Genomic DNA, 23562 nt, shown 5'->3' on the forward strand with positions numbered 1-23562 from the left:
TGAATAGGTCAGTCACCTTATTTCATGTATTCTGTTCGATAGTGTATGTAAGTAACTGCCATTAAACTACATAATATACTTCTTAAAATTCTACTTGTAAAACAAGAGTGTTATGGTCTGCCTGAGTTTCCTAGTTCACAACATATCATGGAATAAAACTTGCAGCACGCCTACATTATATATTTGCTCTCCCTTCTTGCCAGAGTTGATACACGGATAACATGTATTTGCAACGCTTCTAATTGAGATATTACATTTAAAAGTGCATAGTGTTATGCGTGAGACATTTAGCTACATATCAGTATATTTACAATTATTATCAGTGCCCTAGAATGGAATTTACAGCATAAAAACTGAGAGAGCGCGTCAATTTCCCTATTCCAGCAATGTTAACAGAGCGAGCGCTTGGGTCCACCGGCGACCTTTGCGGTACTCTGTCTATATCATAGACAAATAACAGATAGATGTGCAGCTCAATGCTAAAACAATGCCAACATAGGCTGCCAGGACGACCGTAGAGCCATCTGTAGTGTTTTGTAAACAAAACGGTAACAGCATTTTTACCACCCACCTCTACTGCTATGTCGGTAACTACGTTCACTACTATACCAAGCCATTCTATTTAATAGTACAGAATGAATTATTTCTTTTAAAACATTTCACTTTTGGTGGAAATGTTTGAATGCAAATTTTATTTTTTTTTATTGTATAATATACAATATTGTATATATATCTTGTAAAAGGCGGAGGTCTATTTGAAAAAAAAAATCACTACAATGTACAGAACTATTTATATTGCATTTTGATTATAATTTTATCCTCCTTTCCCAGCCCACCTGCCTGTAATAACAATCAATAGTTCTCAGCTTGGTATTTCAGTTTGGGAAGGAATGGAAAGGGAACTTTTAGGGATTTAAATTTCCTTCTACATTTTTTAAGCTAGCGACTTAATTTCTGTATTCAGGAACCTCTTGTTATTAGTATTAATGTCCGTAAGTTCCAGCACTACCAGGTGAAAACTTTAGAGTTTATTATTATTTTATTTTCACCTATTTTAAAACATATCTATTCCCACAAAATATGTTACTGGTCTGACAAAAAATGGACATGCATATGTCTATGATGCATATAATTTAACAGCAGATCCATAATTTGAATTTCGAATGCAGAGAGTTAAAAATCTTTAATTCAATTTTTGTGTCTGACTAAATATTTCACATATTAATTTTGAAAATATTTACTTTACCCAAAAAAGTCTCAGCAGTTTTGTTAACCATACTTGTCAGAATATGCTGTAAAAATGTCAACTTTTTAGCATGAAATCTGTTGAAGCTTATATTATTTGAATCAGGAAATGGAATAAAAGTAAAATGCGAGAATGACTACCATCACAAAAATCTGTTTGTAATTGTGAAACTAAACTAAACCATGAATTTTGAGAAAGATGATGGTTATAAACTTGCCTCACATAAAAATGAAAAGTCATGGATAATTTTAATTCTGCAAGTTGCATTTTTCTCGAAACCTAACCAAAGTTTCACTCATCTCCCTCCACACATCCATACTATCCTCATATTACACACAACCGCCTCCTCCTCTACAGCACAATATGTATCGAGCAGAGCAAGCGTAGTTACAAATGAATACAATAGACACAATAGTGTTCCAGAAATATTTATTTGTAAAGTAACATAAAAGAATGTGGAAGAAGCACAAAGAACACAAAATATATTGTACAGGTATTATTACTAAATTATCAAAATAATAAGGAACAACTCTCAATGATCATTATTACTATTATTATGCATTCGTCTGGCTTTTAAAAGCCACTTTATTCATGCACTAACAGGGCACACTCTGTGAGTCTCCGTAGTGATTCTTTTACATTTACATACTTCTATTAATATCAGAAATACGCAGTACATTGTCGATTACACAGATCAATTAGGGATTACATTGCTAGATAATTGATTTACCTATGTATGAATTGGTATTTATATATACGAGGTAGAGTGGAAAGCAACGCACAATAATTTTTTCTGCATTGGTATTCCAGCTGGGATGTTCACATTTCACCGAGATATTGTTTGAAGTTTTCGCTACAGACACAATTTCTTTGCATGTGCAGCTCTAGCAAGAGAAGCATGAACTACGCAACAAAGATGGCGCGCATGTCGTCAACTTGTGAAGAGCAGCAAAGTGTTGTGCGATTTCTATTGGCTAAAAGGAGTGAAATTCAAAGGGACATGTGTGGCATATACAGGGAAGACTGTATGGACCTTAGCAACATCTCCAGGTAGTGCTTATTCTTCATAGACGGCCGCGAGAACCTGTGTGATTCGCCACATTCTGTGTGGCCGGGAACAGCTGCAACCCAGTGAGATGTCACAGGCATTGAGGCGTCAATTTTGAATGACCAGCAGATCCAACTGCGAACCTTTTCTCAGCAGTTCAACATTTCATGTGGTGCGGTGTATGATGTTGTGCATGACCATTGAAATTTCATAAAGTTAGTGCCCGCTGGGTGCCAAAGAACAAGGGCCAGCGAATGATAACATGCTTGGACTACGTAAGGTGTTATGCTTCAGAAGGGCATGACTTTCTGAAAGGAATTGTCACTGGTGGGCATACCATTATACGCCTGAAACAAAGCAGGCCTCTATGGAGTGGAAACATGCTGCTTCCCCAGTAATGAAAAAATTCAAAGTATGCAATCTGCTAAGAAAGTGCTTGTGACAATGTTCTGGGATATGCATGGTGTTGCTAAACACAGGACCACTGTGAATGCTGGCTACATACAAATGCTGTAAAGTAGCGTCATTCCCTTCATGGCAAACGCTGTAATATTAATGCTGACGATGTAAAACTTCATGACAATGCTTGCCCCCATGTTGTGGCTTCTGTTCTTGAGAAAATCAACATATTTGGTTGGGAGATGCTCCAGCATCCACCATACAGTTCAGGCTTTGTACCTTCGGACTTTCATCTGTTTCGTCCCATGAAGAAATTCCTGGCTGGACATCGCTTTGCAACCGATGCAGAAGTGCAATTAACTGTCCGCAGATGGCTATACTCCAACATAATGGACTTATATGAACAGAGTATACTGAAACTGGTACCACGATGGGAGAAATATGTTGAGAAAATTGGCGCTTATGTAGAAAAGTAGCTGAAAGATGTGAGTTCATTTGTGCATTTTTTATTTTCGTTTACCTATTAAACTTTTTTCTTTAATTATTGTGAGTTACTATCCAATCCACCCTTATATTAAGGAAAATGATATGGCATGTTGTACAATTAAGACAAAATACATACACATACTGTTATACTTATTACTTCACAAAATATATGTAGATTAAATGAAGAAAAATAGAAATATGATGAAAATTATACATAACAGAAGTTCTACAGTAAAAGCAGTGAAGTAACACAGATACTATATATACAGCAGTAACAGCATAGAAGTGCTGTTTAATGAAATTGTAAAATCTAGTGCGCTATTTTTTTAAAACATATAAAGAAAGGTATCAAATCTATTTACATATTTAATCATTCAATGGGTTTTTAATAAAGTTAAATATATGTGATTCTCAACATACAAATAAGTTTTGAGGTAAGTTATTTAACTTACAGGCAGAAAGTAAATGTCCCATACCAAGATTCATACAAAAAATACTGCTAACAGTATGTCAGTAAATTAAATAGTCACCCAGAATAACGTTGTAACCCTCATTTCTCATAAGTTGACTTTTTCGTGAATAATGGTTATTAATGATGTGCTATGTGTAATGCTTGTACTCGTATTAAAATCAGCACAGATATCATGTCTGATTGTCAACCTTGCTTTCAAAAATTAAAAGTATGTACAGTACAATGGGGTTTTCTTCATATTTTTAAGAATTTCATATGTCCTGATTACAACCTAATTCTGGGCGACTATTCAATTCTAACACAATTCAGAGCTGTGCGAACTGATCTCAACTGGAATGAAGGCCTGTACGAAAATAATACCACTTATCTAAACTTTCAAGTTTTGCCAAACTAAGGAGTACGGTGTGGACGTGATACTATAAAGCAAAAGTTGTAAATTCAATCTTTGAAGACTTCTCTCAGAGAAGCAACACTGCTCTTTTTGCCCAAATGTATAAGATATCATATGGATGGCCATACAGCATAGTCGAAAGATATTGGTGGTGGAGTGGTAGAGAAAGATTGGCAGCAAGGTTCCCATGTTGGGCCAAAGGCCACCTGGCGCCCGAAGTTAGCACGAACCTTCACTCGTGCAGGACCAGTGACCATGCCTCTTAGGGCCGAAGTAAGTGTAAACCTTCATTCACACCACAACGGATTCCTAGGCCCTATGTTGATTGTTGTAACACTGGTGCCATCAAGCATTTGCGTTTATACTCACACAACTATTACTTATGGCCATCTCTTATGACTCAATTCATTGTTGACTTTAGTTTCTCACAGACTCAACTGCACAGGTTAATCAGAACTTATCCACAAACTAATCTTCACATTCACTTACATCCAATTAACTAACGATGATAAGCAATAGTGGAATGATGACAAGGAAATCGAACAACCCTGAGGAAACCTAGCTTTGGCACTAAGGACCTGCAGCTGATTACACGGTTAATGGGCATGCTGTTCATGTAAAGTTTAGGCAACTCCTGACATGACAAATGAAGTGGTATTACTTTCATATCTACCTATGCTGCAGATTCTGGACTTTTTTCTTCGACATCTGCCCTACTTTAGCCATAGACTGGTTTGTTTTCTTGCACAACCAACGAATAGATATTTTTTGTGACTCCTGTCACAATGCCATTGACTATTTGTTCTTAGTGAAGAGAACAACCAGTGGTCCTGATCCATTCAAAGTCAGTAGCCTCCCTGATAACAGATGTGATACATCTTTCAATCCTATCTGAGTAAGCATGATCTTTCATCCAATTCTTTAAAAGAACTGCACAAAATCCAACAGTCTTTACCAGCTTAACAGAAGGGTAGACGAGAGACTGTTGTCCAGCTCTGTGTTCTTTAAAAAATATGGATGTATGACATGGTAACAACTCCTCAGATACAAGACAATGCTTGCATGCATCACATTCCCAACCAAGGAGCTTCTTGGCAATGAAGCCACTGACATACGACACCGGAAAAATTCCCACATTATTATTCTCTACAGCAGCATCTACCTCCTGCTGTATATTGTGAATGACATAATCAGGAATTTCGAAGGTGGCTGTCTCAATGTCCTGACTTCTAGATGGATCAGGGACTGAAGCATCAGGTTCACTCAGAAAGGAGTTTAAATTGTCCAAAAGAGTGCTATCATCATCCTGCTCACAATTACTGCCATGAAGGCCTCTAAATGCAAGTCCATTGATGATAACAGTCTCTAGGGCATTTACAAACTGTCCCACAGTTGGGTTATCATTGGCACCGCAGTGCAAGCGAATAGCCCCAAATGTGTTTTCTAGAGGATCCTGATTCAGACTTCGAGTCTCGAGATACTCAAACTTCTCCTTCTCACTCACCCTCTTCCAAACATGCTGGATACCATTTATGCTAGTGATCCAGCCATCTTGAGAAGGTGGTGGAGAGATGCGGCGTTTGGTTTCCTCGTTGAAAAATTCCCAGTTTCTGACCATAGGAGCAGCCTTTTTCCAATATCCTAAATGTTTGCTGGTACTGCTAAGTCTACAGCGCAGATCCTTACCATGTTGAGGATATACTGTGACACCATTGAAACTATCGAACAGGGTATCAACCTTAGTGACAAAAGCAGATGTGTATATCGACCTATCTTCCAGGAGTCCTGAAACATTAAACATGAAGAGCATAAATTGTGAAGTTGGGTTATACTGTAAGTATATGCCAATCAAGGGTAGATCTAAAAATAGCCAACAAGGGCCATAACCTAAAGCAGCAAATTTCTTCTCTCTCTATTCAAATTAATTTACTCTCATATAACCACACTTTAGGCAACTGGTCATAACAGAGAACAACGAAAACTATTAATATGGTAGCCATAGTTCAAAATCAAAGACAAAGCAAGTTGCAACATTTCTCCACACTGTTTAAGGGCAGTCATGAGCATGCAGCAAAATGATGTGGAATCTACAACTAACATTTTTTATCACTAACTACCATAATATTGAAGTGAAGTCAAAATCTTATGGATTCTAATTAATGACACTTCATTACATTTACATTACTAGTTTGGTGTTAGAAATTCTTTTAAACCGATAAATTTTCCAAGGCCTTGCTGAAACATTACTGGTACCAATGTTTCAAAATTTTATCACTCATGAAATAGGTTCAAACCTAAATGAAATTCTAGAATAATTTTGGTGAATATTTAGCAATGTAATAATTGTGTTCTTAGGAACATATTTGGGGCTAAGAGGGATGAAGTTACAGGAGAATGGAGAAAGTTACACAACGCAGACCTGCACGCATTGTATTCTTCACCTGACATAATTAGGAACATTAAATCCAGACGTTTGAGATGGGCAGGGCATGTAACACGTATGAGCGAATCCAGAAATGCATAGACCGGTCTATATAGAGCTCTATTTTGGACAGCACACCAGCGCTCTGTGTGAGTCCAGTATACTATATAACGTCTTTGTCACGCACAGGTCATACACGTATCCAGGCAGCAGGTATTGTGCTGCTCTCTATTGGTAATTTCGAAAATCGCGCAATCTGTTGCATGACGTTTTAGGAGTAAGGTGTCCGGTTCCGTCCTGTTCGCTAATGTAGTGCGCGCGCTTGCGTGCGTATGCGTGCGTTGTAGGGGTTCGTTCTGCGAGTGATGTAAATAGCTTATGTGGTGAGGGTTATGTGAATGTAGTAATATAATGATCTAGCCAAGTGTTCGAATATGACCATTTAAACTGTTACCTTCACTACACATCATGGAAAAAAAAGATAAAAGGGTTTATAAAATCGTTCTTACTGGAGGTAATTTGTTGGGGCTGAAAATTATCTGTATTGTGAGATTTAAGTAACAGCAAATATCATTTTAAGTAGTGATGGTAATAAATGATATACTACTGTTTTTAATTGCAGGTCCTTGTGGTGGTAAAACTACTGGACAGTCACGATTGTGTACTTTTTTCGAAAATCTTGGTTGGAAGGTTAGTTCTTGTTCATACGCATATCTTTTTTTGCACATGTTGAATGGAGGTCTGAGAACATTTGTTTTTTGTTTTACTGTTCACATAAGAAAGGATAGATTTTGTGTGCAAACTTGGAAGGCAGTTAAGATTTTTCAGCAAGTTAAATAGCAAATATTCAGGTAAAATGGGAACCTGTATAATAATATGGTAGGCTAATTTTGGAGATCCACTTCACTATCGATTTTCGAATTTATTTTTCTGAAAACTTCAAATTTTTACCCCCTTTTTCCAAAGAATTTAGAAAAAAGTAGCGAGATTACCTAACCTGACCTAAATTTCGACTTACGCATCAGTGCACCCAACTATTAAGGTAAGAAAGAATGATGCCGAAATCGAAATTTAAGTTAGGGTAGTCATCTTGTTACTTTTTAAATTCTAAATTCAATTCGGTCAGGTTTTAATACTCTACTGCCACTTCCAACGGACTCCTAACGAATATTCACACGTTTATCACTGGAATTGTGGCGATGGAAATCAATTTGGAACACTTTTATCACAGCCACGACACATTTCTATTTTTATTGTACAATATAAATGCAATTATCACTACAATGACAAAATAATTCTTGCAAATAACACAAACGACTTCGGAAACGTAATTAACAGAGTCGCAGTTTCACTTCACTTCCACTAGATGACTTTGAGTTCCAGCAGAAGGCAGGCTATAGGCATAGCAGGGATGCCAATATCGGCAAACGAAATGAAACTGTGAGGAATGTTACAACAGGTGTGCTAAACGTTAGGAATGTTACAATAGGTTTGTAGCACGTTAGGTTAGGTTAGATTAAATTAGGTTTTGTTAGGTGTGTAAGATAATATGAATGGTTACCACAGTTGGCAGCACTGCAATCATTCTCCCACTCCACCTCAACGTCACAACGACGGAATTTGGCCGCCTTCTTCCTTCAAGTACGACAATTTTCCTATATAAGGAACGTGTTTAGGGCGGCTTGGGTGGGACCACAGCTCTCCCAGTGATCACATCGAGTTTCTACTACTCCACACTACAAAACTAAGGTATTTTCAGTGTTTGTTTTTAATTTCCTTTGCTGGCAGTACATTAATAAAACTTCACCCTAAAGTCTTCTGAAGAAGGTAGAAATTGGAAGTTCCCAGAAAAAATGTTCGAAAATCGATGGTGAAGTGTATCTCCATAATTATCGAAAAATAAATTCGAAAATCGATGGTGGAGTGTATCTCCACAATTACCATACAGCTATATTTTTATATTGGATAAATCATCGATCCCGCTGCGCACATCACATGGAAAATTAAAAAAGTATTTAAATAATTGAAAATAATTTCAAAATTGTAGCACACCACTCTAAAAAAGTAAGTTGTGACGACTGTGAGAGCTATAAACCTACTCATCCTGCCCCAGATTTCTTATTTTACCAGAGGTATTTTTGTAAAGTAGTGCCATCTCTCAGTTTCATTTCATTGTGAAGTAATACAACATGAATCGGTCAGTCCCATGTGTGGTGTATAGTGAGCTCGAAGATATACAGTAGTTTATACTGTTGCGTGTTCTATGAACCATTGTTATAGTTTACGAGTAATGCTAGGTATTTATTAAAGGGAATCTAAATTCGGACATAAGACGGGCTACAGTACTGACTCAACGAAATAAACTTTCGCTGAACTGGTGCATGGGTGTGGAAGCTTTCAACTGTGCTATTATGATGATAAACAAGTACTCAGTGTTGTCAATATATGGACATGATGTTTGGTCTAACTGTGCCTTTCTTACCAGCAGAAATGTTGTTTCTTTTCTCACCCTCCCTTGTCCTCAGTCTTACTGTGAAGTAGTGCCACTGTTAGCTACAAGGTTACATAGGGTTTGACAAGGAGATAGATTATTGGGTCAATCCAAACGGAGTAGTCCGACATTGGTAGGTTTCTTAAAAATATATTTTTAAATAATGACCTCTATCTATAATTAGACAGAAGTCCACAATTTATTGTGGAGTAACGGTTGGCCTGCCTGATGAGCGGGCCTTGGCTCAAATACATGTTGGAACAAGTTACATGGTTGGAATTTTTCCGAGGTTTTCCTTCAACCATTTGAAGCAGAATTGCTGGTAACTTTCGGTGTTGGACCTCTGACACATTTCGCCTTTTTTTAGCATAATTTCCTATAACATTTCGGTAGTTATAGGTCGACTGGAGGATCGTGGGAGACTGGTTCTGGGATTCGCCTACAGGTGCCATCTGTCTGAGGGAGCTACACTAATCCTAGAGATCTGTAGGGTCTTCAAGAATGGACTACTGCAGACCAGAGAGTGTAGCTTCCTCAGATAGATTGTGTCTTGGTGAATCGCGGAGTCTACGGTGGCGTGGCCTACTGTTCAGAAGGATGCAACTGAACGCAAGCACGTGAATTGCGAACAGATATAATCTATCTGAAGAGGCGGCATACTAACAGTGAAGACAGAGAGGCATTGCTGTTCACACGGACTCTTTCAGAACTGGATGCCACATCCGAATCGATAAGATGGCACCAAGTAGAAAATCATCAGCTTGAAGAGCAGTCCTAAGAACTTCAAAATCATCCCAAATAAGGAGGTTGCACAATAAGCCTTCCTCTGAGAAGAAAGAAAAAAGTACAGATAGGGGTCATCACTATTAAAAAGTGAACATTTTATTAAATGGTCGAGTTAGCAATTAATCTATTCCTGGACTGTTTGATGTGAATTGATCCTATTATCAATTAGGCACATTGTCAGTGATAAGTGATAAGGTTAGGTAGGGTTTGATGAGGGCATAGATTGTTAATTAGGTGCACTGTCAGCGATAAGGTTAGTTACAGTTTGATGAGGAAACAGATTAGTGAGAATTAACCCCATTGTTATTGGCAAGATCAGGTAGAGTTTGAGAAGCAGACAAATTAATGAGAATTAGCTCCATTGTTAGTCACAAGGTTAAGTAGGGGTTTGATGAGGAGACAGATTAGTGATAATTGGACGGTCTTGGGGTGGAAGGTAAGAAGTCACTTTTTTCATTTTTTGGTTTATGCCAAAATTTTGTAGTATTCTGAAAGGTACATCTGTGGGTAAATGGGAATAACAGAAAAGTTATAAGCTTATTAAGAGATTGGAAAGAAGCCTATGAAAAAAGATATGATCAGCTGTTGATGTGATATTACCAGAGTAAAAAGGAATAAAATGACTTGTTTTCTTTTACCTTGAGGAGTTTTATTTTGTAATATACAAAGCATATGTTATGACTTATCCCTATGAATTGTTTTTAATAATATTTTATACATTTACTGTCTCATAATTTTATTTTTACTATCCTGATATTTTTCCTCATCATTCTTCTGTTGTCTAAACTGACATAATTATGAACAGCATAACTAATCTTTAAAATGGTCATTCATTTCTTATTGCTGAGGTATATTTGTAGGAGTAAGTAAGTGAGACAGAAGAGGGAAAAACTGTTGGAACATAGGAAATATTTATGTAACTGAAAGTGGAGAATAAATAGATTAGGGCAAGATCCTCCACTAAGTTAACTTCTAGTTGTCTGAACTGTAAAGAGATTTGTGAGAAAAAGCAGAGAAGTGTATTTAAGGGTTATTCAGAATGGATTCTCATGATACAAGATCATCTTATCTGTCAGGACTAATAGTTTTCCCTCCCCCAAAAGTCTGTAAGACTAGACGGAATACATCAGAAAAAGAGAAGAAGTCGACTGGTGAACAAGAGGGCAAAATTTTTGTAGAATCTTTGTCAACAAAAGCAAAACTCCCCAGAAAACACAGTAACTACAGATTAGCGAGGCAAAAAATATCCTCCCAATAAAATAGTAAATTCAAAACCAAGAATGCTCATTATTTTTTTAATTCTCTGCAATTATATGAAAGGCATAAATATACAAATGAGGGCAGTAAAAATCTTTACCACCATCATATGATGACAGCAGAATGAAGTGAGATTCTGATCATGAAAAAAAAAAAAAAAAAGATAACACATGGCCTACCCATCACTCACTCTCATGACTGGGCACAATTAGTAAGATTGGCTGCGTAGAAGAATCCCTTTCAAATCATTGAAATGACAAGAGGATTTCTAAATTATTCCACAGTAATGAAAACTGAGATGAAAGTGAAAAAACGACAATGGACAAAAATTTTTGTGGTTACCGATATTTACAATGAACCAATGCAACTTCTACAAAACATCAATAGGAAATAAATAAGAAGTTTGCTTTCTGGATCTATTACGACAGCAAAGGAAGTCTTGCACAGCGGCTCAAGAGAAAAAGGAAAATTTGATTCCTTTATAGCCCTACTAGCTGAAAGTGCCCAGCGTTGCCCAGGTTGTCTTTTTTTTTTTTCAACTGGTTGTTAGACTTTTCGGAAATCTCAGAAACTCAATGATAGACAACCAAAACGAATTGTCTTTACTAAGATTTCCTCGTCCATAAAGTTGAAATCTTTACATAGTATCATTTACATGAATTAATGAACTTCTTAGCCAAATGCCTGAAAGGATTAACTCAATTTAAAACAACTCTAGGTCAGGCAGCAAAAGAAAACATTTCATCATGTGCCATATGTTCAAATGTTTTTAAATTTGTATGTGTATGTGTGTGTATATAATATATATATATATATATATATATATATATATATATATATATATACATGTGTGTGTGTTTATTTATTAATTTTGCCGTAGTTAAGGCCGTCAGATCTTCTCTTTCACATCACCAGAAATACAAATAAAATAATAGAAAAATTAAACTATAAATAAAATAAAACCAAACGAAAATATATACAAGCTACAGCCAGACAAACTTTAAGTGAGTTAGTATTGCTTAGATTTTCATTCTCCATGAAGTACCCTGGCCTCTCCTACAGCTCTCGTCCAATTTTTCTTGTCTGAAGCACACCTCTAACATTGCCTTGAAGTTCAGCAAAACAAAAACGCACCCCTCGGGCCACTTAACTTTAACTCAGTGTTCTACAGATCTTATATTTTATCTCTGCCGGTCAGTGACTGTTCAATTTCAAATGGCTTATCTTAGTCGTGGGAGTCAGCATGTTAAAAATCATTACTGGTGCCTTTTTGCCGTCTCCTTTCCTCCTCACCGTAAATGTGACGTTGCACAGAAGCAGAGATAAGATCTGTACATTGATCTATGCTGTGCTGACATAGATTTCACTTTACTTCATGTCTATGTATGCTTTAACTTAAATTTCAGAGACGGCTAACAATGAACAGGGAATTCCCTTGTTCCCAGTCTGAACCCATTGGGGTGTCATCGTGAGCCAGAATTTCTCTCTGTATCGGTCGTATCAAAGAATCATTATATACGTATATAATTTAATTTATATTGTAAGATTTTTTTATCCCTTGATCGCTGTACGCCCACTTAAATAATACCCAGTTTTTTTAATTGTGACTTGAGAAATTGTATCTCACAAATTCAGAACATATTATATTATTTTTATGCACATAATACAGATACAATATAAACTTGCAATAAGTCATTTTTTAACATAAAGACTAATATTCTGAGAGATGTATGCCAGTATTTTAGAAATTAAGAGATTGTTCTTTCCACAACGCATAACATACTACATTGGTAACGTGGTTATAAGATGGAATTTCGCTGTAATAAATTTTCAGACATGAATAACAATACGTATATCTTGGAATTAATATAACTTAGTGTTATTTTCAGTGGGCTTATGTACAGTCACATACTACATTAGCAACATGACAAAAGTATCATTGAAGTGCTTTTTGATATGTGTAACATGTTTTTTTTTTTTCACTCCTTTGTATAAAATATAGTTGAGGATGTGAAAATCACGCAGTTTTTAAGTTAATGTCAGCAACTTTGAGCGACTGTCCTTGAGCTTCATTTTAATAAATGGGCATTACAAATGCTAGTCGCATTGAAATTGCAGTTGTTTAAAATCGGAAGACATTTTAGTGAGTATCATAGGAATACATGTGATAAAAACATTGTCTCCTTTCATTTTGATAGTTAATGTTGTCACTTCTATTACATCTTTCATGAGTTTTTCTCACCGATTCTCGCCCCATTACATAATTTTGGTGGGTCAATATTTTTCGCAATAGTACTATTGGTGATTCAATATTAAGTATTCAGTTATGTAATAGCAATACTTGTGGTTCCAAAAAATTCAGTTGGATAAACACAGCCTGCTCACTATGTACAAATCCATCGAGAAATTCATAATACGGTCCTGGACTGCGTAAATATACTTACTGTATTAATTGTCTTCTAGATTTTAGCCTTCATGATGTATCAACAATGTAACTTAATTTCGTGTTATAATTTCCATGGCCTCGTGAAAGTCGATGTTGAATACAACAGACAATAATAAAGAACAATTGACTGTAGAAGATTTTGCATTTTAATATTAGCCTATACATGAATATTTGATCTATTTATTTTTATTTTTTAATTAATTTAACTTCCATTTGCACAATTTTAATGTAGCCTATGTTCTTCTCCCGGTTATGAAGGTTAACTGTGCAATCTTTGGCACATATTGGTCAAAGTGTGTAGATTTGTATAGAGAACATACACACACATACATACATATATACATACCCACATTCAATTTTATATATTAACATATTGTGTTAATATTTCATGACTTTCATAGAAATGTGCCTAACTCGGGGAAAAAATGTGCATTATCCTTCCATTCATTCTAAAGACGGTGATTAAACAAAGTAAAAAAAGAAAAAAATTGAATTCGTTGTTCAAACTGTTACAATAAACTTAAATAATCCACTTAATTGGTATTAAAATTTTCTAGTTTTTGTATTGTTTGCAATAACTATCATGAATATTTTTGTGTAGGTATTAAAGTCTAGTATGCTGATGCAGTGATAAAAATTCTTTGACATGAAGGATAATAATGTTAAAAGTTGTTTTTTTTTTCTTAATAAAAAAGGATTTATAATTTCCATGAGAGTTTTAAGATTAAAATGATTATAATTTATTAAAAAACCATTTTTCCTTAGGAGTTAAATTAACTTCACCTTATAATGAATGATTCATTAGAACTGTCGGCCTTGGTAGTGTAGTTGATATAGCACTGGCCTTTTGTGCTCGAGGTTGCGGGTTTGATCCCAGCCCAGATCGATGGCATTTAAGTGTGTTTAAATGCGATAGGCTCATGTCAGTAGATTTACTTGCATGTAAAAGAACTCCTGTGAAAAAAAATTCTGGCACACCAGTGACGCTGATATAACTTCTGCAGTTGCGAGCGTCGTTAAATAAACCATAATTTTTTCATAAGAACCAATGACTTATGGTACTTTATCAATTATTATGAAGCTTAAGGTGTTGTTATCAGCCATCTCACCTAAGCTGCTGAATAAATTAACATCGTATCAAGATAAAAATGGAAAGGAGGATAAAATTTAAGTGAAACTGTCTTTGAATGGAAGTACAAGGGTGGATCGGAAAGTAATGCACAATCATTTTTTTCTGCGTTGGTATTGCGACTGGGATGTTGACATTTCACCGAGATATAGTTTGAAATTTTCACTACAGACACAATTTGTTTTGCATGTGCAGCTCTAGCGAGAGAAGCGTGAACTATGCAACAAAGATGGCGCGCATGTTACTGTCGTCAACTTGTGTGATTTTCGTGGGCTAAAGTATATAACCTGAGTGAAAGTCACAGGGACATGTGTGGCGTGTACGGGGAAGACTGTATGGACCGTAGCAACATCTCCAGGTGGTGCACATTCTTCACAGGCAGCCATGAGAACCTTTGTGATTTGCCACGTTCTGGATGACCGGTAACAACTGAAACCCAGCGGAATGTCACAGGCATTGAGGCAACAATTTTGAACGACCAGCGGATCAAACTGCGAATCTTATCTCAACAGTTCAACATTTCATACTAGGTGGTGTAGGATGTCGTGCATGATACATTGAAATTTCATAAAGTTAGTGCCTGCTGGGTGCCTAAGAAGCTGACAGATGACCACAAGAGCCAGTGAATGATGACATGCTTTGGACCACTTAGACGTTACGCTGCAGAAGGACATGACTTTCTGAAAGGAATTGTCACTGGTGTTGAGTCCTGGGTGTACCACTACACGCCCAAAACAAAGCAGGCCTCTATGGAGTGGAAACATGCTGCTTCCCTAGTAAAGAGAAAATTAAAAGTGACGCAATCTGCTGAGAAAGTGCTTGTGACAGTGTTCTGGGATATGCATGGTGTTTTGTTGGTGGACTTTGCTAAATATGGGACCACTGTGAATGCTGCAGTTTATGTCGGTAAAGTTGCATCGTGCCCTTTGTGACAAATGCTGTAACAATGCTGAGGTTGTCAAACTTCTTCATGACAATGCTAGCCCCCATGTTGCGGTTTCTGTTCATGAGAAAATCAAATATTTGGTTGGGAGGTGCTCCAGCATCCACCATACAATCCAACCTTGCACTGTTGGACTTTCATCTGTTTGGTCCCATGACGCAATTCCTGGCTGGCCATCACTTTGCAACCGATGCAGAAGTGCAATCAGCTGTCCACAAATGGCTATACTCCAACCGAACTGACTTCTATGAACAGGATATATTGAAACTGGTACCACATTGGGGGAAATGTATTCAGAAACTTGGCTCCTATGTAGAAAAGTAGCTAAAAGATGCGAATTTATCTGTGTAATTTCTGTTTTTGTTTACCTATTAAACTTTTTTCTTAAATTTATTGTGTGTTACTTTCCGATCCACCCTCGTACATAATATTCAGCAAGTTCAAAGTTCTTAATAATCTTATAAAATATGTAATAATCATATCGAGAATAGGATCCAGTAATTTTTATTTGAAGATAATCTTTCTAAATGTGAATGTAGAAGTGTATTTTAAGAAAATTACTTCAGATTTCAGCCTGGTTTAAGATCATAGTAGTGACTTGTTACCTTTTACCTTATGTGTATCCAGTTGGGCATAAGGGAATAAGTCAGCTTAAGCTCTTAATAATTTTGTTAATGGAAAAATCTGCCATAACTTAAAAATATATTCAATAAAATAATTTGTCCAAGTTTGAGGGCTGGAAGTATTTCTTTATTCCTTTTTTAAATGATTGGTTTAGTTTGGGACACTCCTGTAAAGTGGATAAAAATGACTTATCTTTTACCTTGAGACCGTCCTCCAATTAGCCCCATTGTTAGTGACAAGATTAGGTAGGGTTTGATGAGGAGACAGATTGAGAATAATTAGCCCCATTGTTAGTGCCAAGGTTAGGTTGGGTTTCATGAGGAGACAGATAAGTGAGAATTAGTCACATTGCTAGTGGCAAAGTTAGGCAGGATTTGATGAGGAGACACTTTAGTTGGAATTAGGTGGGGTTTGATGAGGAGACATTAGTGATAATTAGTCCCATTGTTAGTGACAAGGTTAGGTAGGGATTGATGAGGAAACAGATTAGTGATAATCAGCTCCATTGTTACTGACAAGTTTATGTAGTATTTGAAGAGGAAACTGATTAGTGAGAATTATTCCTATTGTTAATGACAAAGTTAGGGAGGGTTTTGATGGGGAGACAGTAGTGACAAATAGTTCCTCTGTCATTGGTTAAATTGTATAGAGTTTGATAAGGAGGTAGCCTAGATTAGTGACAAGTGCTTCACGCAAAATTAATACAAGTGAATGTGAGGCCCATTTTCCCTCTATTGTAATATTTTTGTTTTCCACATTTGCTTTTGTCGATTTCAACAATACATTTCCTGGACCACGTCATATTTATTCTGCATTTCTGTGATAGATTGTCATAATATAACCTATTTGAGACGATCTTTTCCTCTTAGTGCATTCTAAAATCGACGGTGTGCCATATATATTACTATAATAATACTGGTCATTTGTGTGCTAGCAGCACTGATGGGAGTGCGAAATCTCGCAGTGTTGATATCTAGCGGAGTGGCGTGACATTACGGCCACAAATACAAATAATAATAGATGTAGGACTATTGTTTGAAACATCAGGTACTAATGTTGTTGTTGTTTTCTAATTCAAGGCGTTTGACAATAAAGTCATTTGACCTCTTGCACTCCAATATTTTTCAAAGATATTATCATGACCAGCCACTGAAGCACAGATTTTGAGGTGTTCCGAATCCATTTCTTGGTTTGAGTTGCACAATGGGCAGTTAGGGGACTGATATGTTCAAATTCTATGTAGGTGTTTGGCCAAACAATCATGGCCTGTTGCCAATCTAAATGCAGTTACAGACGATTTTCGTGGTAAATCGGGAATTAACTGTGGATTTTGATGCAGGGAGTTCCATTATTTCCCTTGGGATTGTGTTATCAAATTTTGTTTGTTGAAGTCTAAGTATGTAGATTTAATAAATCTTTTCACAGAGTAATACGTAGATTTAGTAACAGGTCTGTAAATAGCAGTGCTGCCCTTCTTTGCTAAAGCATCCGCATTCTCGTTTCCCAGGATTCCACAATGGGATGGTATCCATTGGAATACAATTCTTTTATTGAGTGATATTAATTGAGAGAGCATTTTAGTTATTTCTGCTGTTTGAGATGAAGGTGTATGTTTAGAGACTATTAATAGAATAGTTGCTTTGGAGTCTGACAATATAACTGTATTCCTAAATTTATTGATGTGGCGTAGAAGATTCCTGAGACTTTCACTTATTGCAATGATTTCTCCATCAAAACTTGTTGTTCCATACCCAAGAGATCTATAAAGTGAGAAGAGACAGCACATAACACCTGCACCGGCACCTTGTTCTCTGGAGATCAAGGATCCGTCGGTGTATAAATGAAGCCAGTTTTGTGGAGGGTACCTAATATTAATTGTCTCTAAAGACAATTGTTTCAGTATTTCTTCTGTTAAATTTAGAATATATTCTATATTTAATAGAGTTAAAGGGTTTGGTTTAATTTGTAAGTTTTCTTTTAAATTCGGGATATTGATTTTCTGTTTTAATTCTTGAACAATGGATATGAAACTTTTTTGAGTTTTCAATCTACAGAGAGGACTGTATGAATGCCAATTGTTTCCTGGTAATCTGATAAGTTTTTCATATTGAATCAGTGCTTTTTCTTTTATTGTCATTTTGATGCTGTTAATATTAGTGAGGAATCTCATAGAATCTATTGAAGTTGTTTTGATTCCACCAGTAATGAGTCTGAGAGCTTGGGTTTGAACATATTCTATGTCGTTTATGAAAGGTGAAGTAATTAAAATTTCTCCGCAGTATGTCAGCACTGGCTGTATAAAAATTTTGTATGTAGTGTTCAAAGTATTCGTAGAGCATCCCCATTTCTTTCCTGCTAGTCCTTTTAGAAGGGAGAATCTTTTACGAGCTTTTTCAGAAATGTATTTCAAATGGTTGCTCCATGTTAACTTACTATCGAAAATAACTCCAAGATATTTGGATTCGTAAGTCCTAGGAAGGTGTTGGCCATTATATTGGATATTGAATTCTCTTTCTTTTTTACCGAGTGAAAATATTTGGTAGTTACTTTTGCTTAAATTGAGTGTAATTAAATTTGATGTATTCCATTCATGTAGTTGATTTAGAGCTTTAAGAACTGAATTTTGAATTTTGTCTCTATGTCTGTAAGATCCGGAAGTCCACAAAACTATATCATCTGCAAATAGTGCTGTTTTCATGTTTGATTCCTCTAATAGGGAGGGTAAGTCATTTATATAAATATCGAATAAAGTTGTGCTGAGGGCAGCGCCCTGAGGTAGACCTCGATATGTTTGTCTGTAACTAGAAAGTGAGTTATTGAATTTAGTGGCAATGAATATTTGACTAAGAAATTCTGATATCCATCTGAACATATTGCTGGAGATACCTAATTCCTGGAGTTTTAGTAATAATTTATTTCTCCAAACAGAGTCATATGCTAACTGAAAGTCAATAAATATTGCCAAGGTAACTTCTTTCTTGTTAAAACTGTCTTTTATTTCTTGGCCGAGGTGTATGACTTATTCATTGGTAGAGTGTAGTTGTCGAAAGCTGGCTTGTCTTGGTGATAAAAGATTTTGGGATTCTAAATACCAAGTTAATCTGTTGGAGATCATGGACTCCATGGTTTTTGCTATCAGGCTTAATAGTGCTATTGGTCGATAACTATTAACATCATGAGCAGGTTTCCCTTTTTTGTGAATTGGTACAATGATTGCTTTGTTTTCCAAGCTGCAGGAATTGAGGTGATAAATTGAAAATGGATAAAAGTACAGACTTGGCTTTTTCCCCCTGATGTTTAAAAAATTCGGAATGAATGTTGTTGGGGCCAGGAGATTTTTTGGTTTTTAAATTTTGTATAGCTAGAGTTAATTCTTTGGAAGTAAAATTTTGATGAAGTATTTCAGGTTTTGTACTAGTAATATTGTTTTTATTATTTTTATGTAATTCTCTTTTGACAAATTTGTCAGTTTTTTTGATATTGGGATGTAATCTGTGAGAGTTTGAGTAGTGTTTATTAAATGCATTTGCTATATCTCTACTATCTGTTAGTGTTTTGTTATTATGAATAATAGGTTGGCTAATATTTTCCTGTGTATTGAAAATATTCTTCATATATGTTTTAGCGCTATTGGTTCTGTAATTAATATTTTCAATAAATTTATTAAAACTGTTCCATTTTGCTGTTATGATTGCTTTTTTAAGAATGGGAGTCTTCTTCCTCCGATCTTGAGTATCTTCTGGTGTTTTGCTATGTTCTGCTTTGGTTCTTGCTTTATCTCTATCTTGTTTCAATAAATTCAGGTTTTCTGTCCAGAATGGGGTGTATTGTTTTGGTTTGCCTCGTGGAATGTGCTTTTTTACAATTTTAAGAAGAGATTCACAGAAATATTTGTTCAGTCTATCTGAGTTTGTATTTTTCCATTAGTGGTGTGTTGACCTTGAGGTGTTTGTCGAGTTCTGTTGTAAATAGTTTCCAATTTGCTTTCTTAAAGTTCCATGTTGTTTTGTTATTGTAGGGTTCTTTTCTTCGGTTTTGGTGGAGATGGATAGAAGCAATGATGACTCTATGGCCAGATCCAGGGTCTTCAATTATTTTTTTCTTGGTTTCGTGATGGATATCTGATGTTACTAGTAATACGTCTGGATTTGTACCAGAACCAGAATAATGAATGAAAGTAGGGGGATCTTCTTTTCTGTAGACAAGTTCTGTGGTTGTAGTATTTAGGAGGTCCATGATCATTTTTCCAGGTTGGTTTACATTATTGTAGCCCCAAAGTTGGGAATGGGCGTTAAAGTCACCAATTATGATAGTTTTAGGTTGTATATCAAACAAAGTTAGATCAAGGGGATTATTAGGTGGGTTATAGGCACTATAGATTTTGAAATGTTGTTGATTTTTCCATACTTCAATTTTTATTAGTTCTAATTTGTCTTGATTATCCATTTCTTTTATGATTGGAAAATTTATAATTAATTTCTTTGATGTACCTGCGAGAATTCCACTACTGATCTGTCTACCTTTAGGTAACAGTTTCATATTAAAACCTTTAAAATTAAAATATTTTAATTGGTCAGCATTAAGGTTTGCTTCTTGAATAAGGAAGATATCTATATTATTATCTGAGAGTATATTGGCCAGTTCAGTCTTCTTGGCTGATGTTATACCACCAGCATTCCATTGTAAGATGTTTAGTTGATTCTGTACCATTAAAGTAGTCCCCGCCCGGAGATCCAATTGGGGGACTATTTTACCTCCGGATAATTTTACCTTAATGGTACCCATTTCATATTGGAGTGAAAATGGCAAGTTGTAGCCGATTTAAGTGAACACCATATTTTAACGTTTTGGTGGCTACTTCATTCACACACAACCCCCAGAATGTCTGGAGGACCACACCTGCTGTTGGTCGACGGGTCCATTGGACCTAGCTGGGAGATCTTGTTGATCACCAGCTTTCCCTCCTTAAGCCACTGGAGGACGATTTTAGTGCCATAGCAGGTCAGCACTAGGAACAGAAAAGTAGAAAGAGGAGGAAGGAAAGGGAAATGAACCTCTAGGCCTCGAATGCTCTGATGCCGTCGGGGTCGAAGAAAGTAAGAGTTCAGTCAGAGGACTGGATAGGAAAGGGTAAAGAGGGAATTAGGTATTGGATAGAGGAAAATTATACCAAATTCAGTCATTAACTCAAGCTGACCAGTGCTAATTGATGAGTAACCCCTCCCTTTAGTTCAGCTTGTAAAATTATGCTTACTAACAGCTGCACCACGGGAAGGTAGGGATGGGACATTGGGTATTTGTCCAGGTTGATTCCTTAAATACTTGTCCATGTCTTGTCCATGGGTAGACAAATATTATTGTAACAGTATGCAAATTGTTGACATGGACCCGGGAAATCTGTTGTGCGAAATGTGTAACACTTTTAACTGACTGGTTAAAAGGATCCCGTCATATGCCTTTTGCAGTCCCTATGATATGGCGTGAACCTAAGGATCATTAGACTGCTACTTCTGCTTGACAAATATATTTGGAATAAATTCGAAGTCCAGACACTGTTAAATATCAATATTTAGTTTCTGCAATTCAGCTGGTGCTGCATAGGCCAGAACTTCCCATACCAACTCCACCAGATGACATAACATTGACTGAAGTAATTCAAAGTGTTCCTTATGTTCAGACTGAATTACAAAAAATGATCCAGATTTTGTGGAAGATTATACTATAAATGAACCTCACTTTCTAACAAGGAGGATTTAAATGATTTGGTTCGGGATCTTGGTTTAAGTAAAAGCAAGGCAGAATTACTGGCCTCAAGATTGAAAGGCTGGAAGGTGCTGCAGGTAACACCAAAGTAAGTTTCTTTCACCAACGCCAAAAGAAATTTGAGCATTTCTAAAGAGGAGGACCTAGTTTTCTGCAATGATGTTGAGAATTTGTTCAAGTCAATGGGTATTGAGCATAGACCTGAAGATTGGCATTTGTTCATAGACTCCTCGAAAACAAATTTGAAAGGAGCGTTACTACATAATGGAAACAAATATCCATCCATTCCTTTAGCCCTTGCAGTTGGTATAAAGGAAAATTATGAGAATATGAAGCTCTTACTAACCACTATCAAGTGTATCAATTTTTCTTGGCAGATATGTGGGAATTTGAAAGTAATAGCTATCTCACTTGGGTTATAGCTTGGCTATACTAAATTTTGCTGCTACTTGTACAAGTTGGATAGGAGAGATAAAAGTAATCATTATGTAAAAAAGAACTGGCCAAAGAGAGAATTACTTTAATCCAGGACAAGATAATGTTCTTAACCAACCACTTGTAAGTTCTGAAAAAATCTTATTGCCTCCACTGCATATCAAATTAGGCTTGATTAAGAATTTTGTGAAAGCAATGGATCGTGATGGCAGTTTATTTCTCTTCCTGAAAAATAAGTTCCCAAGAATCAGTGAAGCTAAACTAAAAAAGGAATATTTGTTGACCTCAAATAAGGGAACTGATGAAAGATACGCAATTTGAAAACCAGTTAAATATGCAAGAAACAGCTCCGTGGGTGCATTTCAAAAATGTTGTCACGAACGTTTTAGGAAACTTCAGGTCTGAGAACTATAGAGAACTTGTCAGTGAGATGATTGTGAACTACACGATCATGGGATGTAATATGTCTTAAAAAATACACTTTCTGCATCCCATTTCGATTTCTTTCCTGAAAACCTAGGACTGTGACCGACGAACACGGGAAGCGTTTCCACCAGGACATTGTGGAAACGGAAAGGTGCTATCAGGGTAAATGATGTCCAAGTATATTGGCAGACTATTGTTTGATACTGAAGAGAGATGTTCCTCAAGCAAAGTACAGCCGAAAATATGCTTCACATACATTTTAGGACAATAAATGTAATTTCAGCTAAGATATCGTAATACTATAATGTATAGATACGAAAAATGTTTTTCATGTGATTACTCTAAAACCCTGCGTGATGGAAAAGTTCTGTAAAAAAATTTGAAATCAGCACAAAAAAGTCACTTAGAATCACCCATTGTTTCCCATTTAACAGACAAAAGTTTAAATTTTGTTGACCAGTGTAATCTTTGGAATGCTTTTTTTTCCAGTTCAAGCGTTCAGCTTGTATGAAGATTGGATGCCATTTTCACTATTGTTACAGACATATTTGGAAAGAAAAATAACTTCCTTTTTAATCATCGATTTGTTGCTTTTATCACTAATGTGATAATCTGTGGTCAGTAGTTATTATTATGTATTTAAAAATAGGCTTAAGGACCTTACTAATAGACGGTAATTATACACAGTATATAAAGGGTGTAAATGATATGTTGTTATTGAAGTGTTGTATCAGTGAAGAATTATGTTGTGTCAGTGAAGTGTGTTGTATCAGTGAAGAAGTATGTCGTGTCAGTGAA

At 36.1% G+C, this 23562-nt stretch overlaps 1 protein-coding gene across 5 annotated transcripts in view; it reads left to right on the top strand.

Moving 5' to 3' along the window:
• The first annotated feature begins 6740 nt into the window (after nucleotides 1-6740).
• The window catches only part of Ttd14 (TRPL translocation defect 14), a 315039-nt gene continuing 298217 nt past the window's right edge, over nucleotides 6741-23562 (top strand). Inside the window, exons 1-3 of one of the 5 annotated variants that reach the window (XM_069845769.1) lie at nucleotides 6741-6978; nucleotides 7087-7154; nucleotides 8031-8213. Coding sequence is in view for 3 of the 5 variants with exons in the window: in XM_069845766.1 (XP_069701867.1) it covers nucleotides 6933-6978; nucleotides 7087-7154 (114 nt within the window). In the remaining 2 variants the exon portion in view is untranslated. The remainder of the gene's footprint in view (nucleotides 6979-7086; nucleotides 7155-8030; nucleotides 8214-23562) is intronic. The other 4 variants (XR_011335927.1, XM_069845766.1, XM_069845770.1 and 1 more) reach the window with 4 other exon arrangements.

Source organism: Periplaneta americana, chromosome 14, assembly GCF_040183065.1.
Source record: "Periplaneta americana isolate PAMFEO1 chromosome 14, P.americana_PAMFEO1_priV1, whole genome shotgun sequence".
Classification (NCBI taxonomy): Eukaryota; Metazoa; Arthropoda; class Insecta; order Blattodea; family Blattidae; genus Periplaneta; species Periplaneta americana.